This window comes from Sander vitreus, chromosome 4 (genome assembly GCF_031162955.1).
Source record: "Sander vitreus isolate 19-12246 chromosome 4, sanVit1, whole genome shotgun sequence".
Lineage (NCBI taxonomy): Eukaryota > Metazoa > Chordata > Actinopteri > Perciformes > Percidae > Sander > Sander vitreus.
The window spans coordinates 31,826,495-31,836,300 of NC_135858.1; the positions used below are offsets into that span (position 1 = coordinate 31,826,495).

Here is a 9,806-nt window from a genome sequence, read left to right on the forward strand (position 1 = left end):
ATGGCAAGACTCGTCACAGGTAAATTCCATTTAAATTTAACTTTTTAAAATTCAATATTCCAGTTATTCACACACAGACACACAGGATGCCAGTAATGTCTTATATCATTAGTCAATCATTCACTCAGACATTGACTAGCTGACCCGAGGCATAAGTGAAGTGAGCAGTTTAAATTAAGCATGAAATTGAAAATGATTTCATCACTATTTTAACAAGTTTGGACATTTAGCACAATTGGCTATTGCCATTTTTGAAGAAAATATATCCACATATGCCTACCATACACTAGAAGACTTTGAAAAGACCAAAGTTGACACCATCTCACATCTAAAGACAATCTGTTATGTCACTGAGTTTAGTCTCAGACTAGAAGAGTTTGCAACCAAGACTTCAAACTTAAGTTAGTAAGTTTGATAATAATAAACATGTTTGATTTTGTCTGAACATCAAGATGGGGGGGAGAGAAGACTGACTTAAAACAGCTGGAGCTGAGTTTTATGACCACCTTACACCAAATTCTAGCAAGACTGTCATGATTTCATTCCCAGACTGGAAATTTGTCTGCGACAGTGTATCGCCTGAAAAGTCGTAGCATTTCATTTTTTTAACCATTATGAATATTTATCATTTCACAATCTTCAAATGTGTCCGTGCCATTGTTATAAAATGCTGTAATATGACATAACTCAAGTATCTAATATCCTGCATAAAAATCTTATCAGATATATAACGAAATAAAATAGCTTAAATGGCTATAACATCATTAGTGTAGTTTTTAGTAAAGAGATACCATTTTTTGCTTCCCGACCGCTTCTGATACCGGGGGTGGGAAAAAAAGGATAGACCGACCTAGCGACATGGGGCTCTCCTGTTTGTGGTGGAACTGACAAATGCCCGTTGTTTTTACTCCAATTCTTGTTTGTTTCAGTATCTTTCAAAGCAAAAAACAAGGTGTTTTGCTCTGCAAGATGAGTATATTTCACGGTGTGGGGGGGAACTCTAGCGAAGCTAGCCATGGTTAGCGATATCGGTTAACAATGCATCATGTGGTATTTTGTGCGTACTGTGTGTACGACTAATTTAATTGTAAGACACAAATGATACAGAAGTGCTAAAACGGAATACTCATACAGCATTTACTACTGTAGCACAAAGGATTGTGAGGTCCGGGGCTGCGAACTTGCATTTAGTAGGATGGTGAAGGCATAGAGACAGCGCATAGCGGTGTACACCCCCCGGAAGAAAAAACAATCTGTGCCACAATATGCAATTTAGGGCTAAAACGCTAACAAAGTGCCTGTAGCTAGCTAAAAACATTAGATTTAGGCATGTCAAAGGATTATTTTAGCACCCTTTGCCTACCAGAGGACAAGCTAGCTGTTAGCCAAGTATTAGCAAGCTAAGCCACTTGCAAACATGCATAGATTTCTGATTTATCCACATACCACTATAAACAAGTTGCATACTGTCAATGCTTAGATATATAGGTAGCCTAAAATTGACATTTGGATATTTGACTTGGTGACAAAAGGCTTGCTGCACACGTAATGGGTAGTACGTTAGCTAAGGGTCTTCCCATTTTCCCTGCTGATTCCTCACATCTCTATCCACCTTTTTCTTCATAAAGCCGTTTTTCGTTTTGGCAGCTTATGAAAACTTAGTTTTGGGTTCTTCACATCACATGTCTACAAGTCTCACATTTTCTCTGTTCCTGTTTTCTCTGTTTTCTTTTAGCTCTGTGCGTTTTGCTCATTTTGCACATCGGTAAGCATTAGTTTTTTTTACAATAAAGCATTAAGCATTAGTTCAGGCATTGACTCTCTTTCACACTAAGATCAAATTTTCAGAACAAACACATGTGCACTTAAAGGCTCATTGCTGCTGTCCTACTGTCGTCCCTCAGCCTCATCCAATAAACTGGTGTGCCACATGACCAACTGGGCCCAGTACAGGCCCAGCAGTGCCAAATTTACCGCAGACAACATCGACCCCTTCCTGTGCACACACGTCATCTACTCTCTGGCCACTATCAACAGCTTCAACCAGATCAGCCCCATCGAGTGGAACGATGAGGAGCAATTCAGCAAGCTCAACAACCTCAAGAATGTGTGAGTTAATGTCTTAAATATCCATTTTCAAGTTAAAACAAGACCAACATTCAGTGTCTCCTCAAAGGGGTGACCCTTTTGCTTAATCGTTTCCTCATCTTCAGAACTGGGAGCCCAAAGTCCTGTCATTTAGACCATCATGAGGCCAAGCCTAACATTACATTATTTTTGTAGTACATTTTCTATTAAGTAGAGTAAACTTTATCTATGCAGTTGACGGACATTTGCAAAACATCTGCATCTAGGATTGTATGGACCAACCTGACCATATCAGCTATGTCTTATAATGAATAAAGGGCCAATAAAACACAGTAAAAGTCATGATGATCATGACACACCTCAGTAAATATTCTTTTACTTTATAAGCTGAAGTGCATAAGAACTTGGCACAACATAAAATGTATTTGACTTTGGAACCTTCAGTCTCAAAGTGTTGCTGATTTGATGTTGCGCAGGTCTGACCTGTTTGAAGTTTATGTTCAAATGTATTTATGGTCACATTTCAAAGCTTTGCCCACACGAGCAGGGACAAACACTGAATGCTGACTGTGTATCCAACAGGAGCTGGATCATAATTTAGCTCTGCACCAAATAATCTGAATGCTCTAACAGGCTAACAAGTATATTAGATTTAAACCTGCAGCATGGTCATTTTTAACCTTGTATAGTGTGACAGGCAGCCAGCAGAGACACTTTCCAACTGCAAAACACAGATCTTTAAGTGAGTTTTAACACTGACTGCAGCATTCTTGGTCAGATCAGTTATAACAAAGGTAAATACTTGTAGATGTATACTGTATAACGATGAATGAACTGAATAAACAGTAAACCAATAGGTAGTATGGTAAGAAGGGATGTAACTGACATGTACCAAATTAACTGTGAACCAATACCCAAAATGTACAGTACTAAAAAATTCAGCTCTAGGTTTTACAGTTGTTACTGTAATTATGATGTGAACAGTAGGGCAGAACTGATAGTTAGGCAAATGAGTGAACATATGTTATGTACAGAATAAACAAGCAGGTATGTAATATATCGTGGCTGTCGGGTGAAACCCTTGTATGTCCAAAACCATTGTTTGTTTTTTTTTGTTTAAGGAAATGGAAAAAAGGCTCATTTGAAAACTGAATAGTATTGAGCTATTTAACTCCGACAGTCATACAAAATCGCCTGGTCCCTGTTTAAATATTTGACGTAAAGGGCGACCAATAGCATTGACTTCTGAAAGAAAATTACAATCGGAGTAAAATACCATGTGGAGGTAGGGTTTGTCGGAATCACAATGTTTGCAACAGAGAAGACCCTGAACTAAATCCTATAACTATTAACTGTAAAAAAAAATTTAAAAAAATCAGCCAATAACCGTTTTAGCAAGTTAAGTGGTGAAGTACAGAGTTATGTCATCAATATAACTTTGACCAGACGTGTTTAATGATGTGATGGTTACATTTGATATCGTGTTTGTCTCTCTCTGCTATTAGTAATCCTGCACTGAAGACTCTGCTGTCTGTCGGGGGCACAGTCAATGGAATAAGCCCGTAAGTTTAAATATTACACACATTTCCTCAGACACCTTCCTCTGATGCTGTAAATCCAGAATGGACATTGCAGGATTTTTCTTCTATACATCCCACCAGATTCATCTCCATGGTAGCCAGGCCTGAGGGTCGTGCTGCCTTCATCAGGTCAGCCATCAGCTACCTGCGCACCCATAACTTTGACGGGCTGAATTTGGCCTGGGAATATCCTGGACACAACGGCAGCTCAGCGCAGGACAAGGAGAGGTTCACTCTGCTGGTCACGGTTAGCATGGACTTTAAATTATAAAAATTAGTAAAATAATTGGTGGTGTATCCCAGTGTTTTCAATAGGTGTGGTGCATTAGTGTTGGACCTGTATGTGATTATAGTATTTATACAATTATGTTCATGGCAAATAAGGCAATCCTGTTGAGAAATTGTGCATTCCATGCAGCTTTCAGACTATTCATCTCAGTGCGTTAGTGCCGGATTCATGGGAGCATATGCATTGCTGTATGCCACACAATGGCTTTAAAGACTGGCACCAAATCTCAAAACCTCCAACTCACTGAGGCTACAGCATTATTTAGTTGTATTTTTTTGATACTGTGGGACAAACTAATGAACAAGTTAACAAGACTAAAAGGCTACAACCAGGCGAGCAGCTCTGTGAAGCTGTATTATGCACAGTGGTGCTTCGAGCTAAATACTAATGTCAGGATGTTAGCATGCTCACAATGACAATGCTAACCGGCTGACACTAAGCAGGTATGTGTACCATGTTCACCATCATAGTTTAGCATGTTAGCATTGTAACATTTCCTAATTAGCTCTAAACAGAAATCACACTTGACTAAGTACTGGACAAATCAAAATTTTAAACCTGATGGTGGCGCTAGATGAAGAGTGAAGAGCTCACCAAATGATTACAACTGATTCTGAGGAAGACATGAATGTGTTACCAAACCTCATGGTGGCACGAGAGGAAAAGTTATAGAGGATCAGCAAAGTCAGGAGGCTTTATCCTCTGGGGAACATGAATGTCCTCACTCCCATCATGTCAAAAAGCGACGCTTGGTCAGCTGCCTTTGGAGGGTCGCTTGGCGTCACTTTTTGACCCTCTGGGTTGGGACCCTTAGCGTCACTATTTGACGCTCTGTGGACTCGCATCTAGCCCTTTGGCGTCATATTTTGACGCGCTTGGTCGTGACTCTTGTCATATTTAGATGCGCTTGGTTGGGACTCTTGGCATATCTTTTTGACGCTCCGAGTCGGGACGTACGTTTAACTGACATGTTGCACAAGAAAGTGACAGTTGGGTTTAGGAAAAGATAATGGGTGGGGTTTTAAAATGTACGTTTCAGGGACAAGAACAGGACAAGAACCCTGGTCTCTTGGGTGAAAGTCCTGTGTTTGACCCATCCACCACCCCAACCAACCTCCTTGCACAGATTTTCTGTCTTTCAAACTACTCTCTACCATTGTCGCTCTTAATACTACATCATCTTATAGCGCAGCGGTTGAGCTGCTGCTCTGCCCGGCAGGCGTGCAGGAACCTATTTTTGACCAGGGGTGCAGAATAACAAAATGGATGATTTCTCCCCCCAGGAAATGTTTCGGATTTTGACAGCTAAATACGTCATTTTAGCGCAGTGTATGGGTGATTGAGAAGTTTTAGAAAAGTCCTGGGCAGCCACAAATTCCACTGTTCCACAATTATGTGACAGCACTCGCCACTCCGACTCCACTGCGCGCACCCAAACCCCACAGAAGCGCACTTGACATCATTAGCCTGAATACCCTAATTTTTGCCTTCTCCACAGCAAATGTATCCTAACCACGTCACAGCGGTTTCTGTTACACAAAACGTATGCAATGAAAACAATCCTATTTACAGGCATTGCCCTCACAGGGAACGGAATTATCTTTAAAGCAACTTAGTCTTTTTGCAGAACAACCAAAGTTTCAGGAGACCCTGAACCAGCATGTAAACCGTAGTTCTTTTCCACACGTGAACAGGAAGTAAGCTGAACATATTCCCATATTTCAGGATAATGACCAATTGTGCCCAGTAGATGGCACTCTAACACAACAAATGACACAAGAAATGGCTTATCATTCATTCTCATCTCAGCTGAAAAGACGGTTGAAAAGTTTCTGTCCCAATCCTCCTTCCAGGATAACTGAAGTTGCTTGGCTGACAGGGCTTTTCAAATCCTTCTGTTATCGTTAGATGCTATGATGGTGTTGCTAACGTTAGCTGAGTTGCATGCTAACGTTATTTCAGACTCTTCAGCAAACAGTTTGCCTCGGCGGTGGACGAGGAAACAACTGTAACATCTACAGATGAAATCTTGCTAATTTTAGCCGCATAACTATGCCGGAAGAAAGAATCTTGTATCCTTTTCTGCGACATTCTTCTCTACAACTAACGTTCTAGTCAACTAGCCTCAGCCTGCTCGCTTCTCAGCGTGTCACGTCACTTGACTCCCTTTCACTTTGACCTCTATAGCAGCTATATCAGTTTTAGTAGGGTATATTCAAAACTATCATAACCCTTTTTTGCCAGTTGCCTCATTATTTGATATACAAAAATAGAAATAATGTCAGACAGCGAATTTGTAATTATTTAAAAAATATAAAATCCAGCTCCTGCCAGCATGAGGTGCATCAGCACCCCCCTTCCCGCACCCTTGCTGCCCGGTGCTTTCCATACAAACGTTAAAGGGTGATTTTTGCATCGGTATCCAACGCTGAGAGCCACTGGCCAAGCATCAGTATTTCACGAGTTGGGAGTGAGAAGGGGTTGCTTCGGTACAAAATTTCAGTCAGTTTTTGCGACATTTTAGTGCTGACACAGAAGCCTGACCAACTGCAAGTGCATCACGTCTTCATCACATCCTGTGTTGCTGTAGTAGGAGATAGACAGAAACAATCCGAAGCGGAGGATCTGAGTTGTTTTTGTTGGCTCTGCCTACAGGAGCTATCCAAGGCCTTTGAGGAAGATGCCAAGGACAACAGGAAGACTCAGCTGCTGCTGTCAGCCAACGTTGCTTCTCTCCGTCCCAACATCGACAGAGCATACGAGGTCAAAAAGATTGCATCGTAAGTTTCATTTCAATGGACTCAATGGCTTTGGTTTTTCAATATCGATTTAGAAACACTTGTACATGGTGAAACTTGTTCTACTGCCAGTCTAAAAAGAAACTCTTTTACTATCACCAGTCATCTGGACTTCATCAATGTAATGACCTATGACTATCATGGACACTGGGAGGCAGCCACTGGACACAACAGCCCTCTGTACCCCAGCACTGTGGACTCCGGATCACACGTTCAACACAATATCGTAAGGCGCACACAGACGGACAACTGTAAACTACGCACGCTCTTTGACATTCTTCTGTGTGTTAGTTTGACTGTATATTTATTAGTGTCCAAAATGCAGTTTAGAGGCTGTATCTCACTTTTGAGAACATTTAGGGTTAATGTGCTAACTGATTATTTTTTTTACCACTAGGGGGCAGAGTGACAATGAGCCTTGATTTAATGAATATACAAATAGAGATCAAGTATCTAAAACACACAATATAAGCATAAGCATTCATTTAAAGTCATAGATTTTTCACCATTTGAGGGAGCACAATGTGCACTCTCCTTTTAGTCCCGTTTGTTCTCCATAAAACTCCTGAGGGAAATATCTGCCTTTTTAGCTGCTTGACCTATAAACCTAAACAATGAGCTGACAGCTGCAGAGCTGGCAAACCTTTTACATTACCGGGAGACATCTGATCCAATGTTAGCAAGTCATTCCTGCTTGTGGCCATCAAACTTCATAGACTGGGACTCATTTGACACCTGTCAGCAGCTATAAACCCTTATTTATTTATAATACATATCTTTTAACTGTGCAATGCTGACTAATTACTCTGTGCTAATACTGCACTAAGTATTCACCTGGGTAATACTCAGATTACCTATGGCATTAATAATGAACATTTCTACGTCACAATAGATCTCATTTTCAGCACTATTATTACTTACACTGTTATATATTGTAGTATGCATACTTTTACTTATTTCTTTTGTCTATTTTTTCCATTTGAGTTGCTATACATTGTAGTAGATTGTACATATGTTTACACATTTCTTTGTTCCTATCATTCCTCTGTATATTTCTATAATGGGAGAACAAATCCAGATTTCTCCCCAGCAATCAAACGTATCATTGATTCTTATTCTGGACAGTATAAGAAATATTTAGCTGATTTAATGCTGTAGTATTTATCTCCTTTGTCCTTTTTCTAAGAACTCTACTGTGTCCTACTGGCTGGCTCTGGAAGCCCCAGCTGAGAAGCTGCTACTGGGTTTCCCCACCTACGGACGAACATACCGCCTTAGCAGTGCTGCGACCGGCCTGGGAGCACCGACTAACGGCCCTGCAGACGCCGGACCCTATACTCGCACTGCCGGCTTCTGGGCCTACTATGAGGTACGTACTTTACAAATTAAATGTTTCATTGACTTTATGCTTAAAGTCAGTATGTCCCCCAATAATGCACTGCATAAGTGTACACTGATAGTCAAATGTAAAATATCACCTACTACTGGTCCACCTGAGCCTTATTTCCACATATCTGTAATCAGAGAAAAACCTAAATTGGTAACACAAGTGTTGTAGTTACCTAAACATATCTAAAGTTTAACTCTACTGTAACAACGTGATCCAACATCAACACGACTTACGGCCTTTTAAATTTGGTCAAGAAGAAAATACACCTGGACAACTAAACAGCTCTAAAATTATAATGGTAAAAATAAGGGTGGATTTTTCCTTTATGTATAGTCATTAGTAAAATTGTAAACCTAACTCTAGACTATCTCCAGGCCTTGTTTGTGTGTGATCTAACTCTGTATGTCTACTAGATCTGTGACTTCACCAGTGCAACTGCTGAATGGATCCCTGAACAGCAGGTTCCATATGCCACCTATGGAAGTGCCTGGGTGGGCTATGATGACATGCGCAGCTATTCTTCCAAGGTAAAAAGGAGTTCCATTACTACCTGCAGTTATAATAATGGCATTAGGTAAATTCCCACTTATGCACTCTGTGATCAAATGTTCTTGTAAAGTTCCTTACATTATGATCTCAAGTGTTTGTGGAGAATTAATAACAATGCCTCAGTATTTCTCCAGTGATAGGCCTGTAGCTGCTGCTGTTTAATCATCTCTTTTACTGATGTGGTCGTCTTGTAGGTCCAGTGGATGACTGCCAACAACCTGGGAGGGGCTCATGTGTGGACTCTGGACATGGATGACTTTGGTGGATCCTTCTGCTCATCTGGAGCTTATCCTCTTGTCAACCACCTCAGGATGTCAATGGGTAAATACTGTAGCTGAGCTATCTTACAAAGCCTTCTCCACTCACTGTGATGGCTTTTACTTTTTTATTCGATCAATTGATCGATAAATAGCAATCCCAGAAAGCTGAAAACAATTAAAAATGTTGTCCTGTATTTGGAAAGTTACATTAAAAAATAAGTTTGTTTCAGTTTTGTTGCCATTTGTATTCCATTTATAACCTTTACTTCTGCATGTCTGATTCTGCAGGCTTCCCCCCAAAGCCCACCACCACCCCAGGACCCTCCACCACCAGGGACCCCATCGCAGATTTCTGCCGTGGCCGCCCTGATGGCCTGTATGAGAACGTGGCCGATAAGACCACCTACTTCCAGTGCTTCCAGGGAAACGCATACCTGCACCGCTGCCAGCCCGGCCTCATCTACTGGGACTCTTGCAAGTGCTGCGACTGGCCCTGAGCCACAGACTGGACTGTGTGCTGGCTTACAACAGGAACCAAATGTAAACAAATGAGAAAATTGCTCTTTGCAGCCAGCTTACTGCTTTCTTCAACAAAATAAAAGCCTTCATTACATGACCTGATGAATGATATGCCTGATTTACTTTAGAACTATCATTCGTGTTTTACAAGAACAGTCAACATTGTCTTTATTTCATAAATATTTTGACATTGTAATTGCATGATTAAATGTTATACTCAGCTTCCTAACATTAATTTTTAATTCAATTACTCCAGTTTCAAGTAAAGGTTACAAATCCATTATCTTTGTCCACTTCAAAATTATATACTCAACTGTATTATATTCTATTTGT

General features: G+C 40.6%; 1 protein-coding gene across 1 annotated transcript; it reads left to right on the forward strand.

Annotated features, from left to right (window-relative positions):
- On the forward strand, positions 1-9,451 carry chia.1 (chitinase, acidic.1). Its single transcript, XM_078247568.1, has 11 exons — positions 1-19; positions 1,736-1,765; positions 1,905-2,109; positions 3,594-3,650; positions 3,750-3,915; positions 6,613-6,737; positions 6,858-6,981; positions 7,942-8,124; positions 8,559-8,672; positions 8,889-9,015; positions 9,243-9,451. The coding sequence occupies exons 1-11, from the start codon at positions 1-3 to the stop codon at positions 9,449-9,451; spliced, it is 1,359 nt and encodes a 452-aa protein (XP_078103694.1).
- The last annotated feature ends 355 nt before the right edge of the window (positions 9,452-9,806 follow it).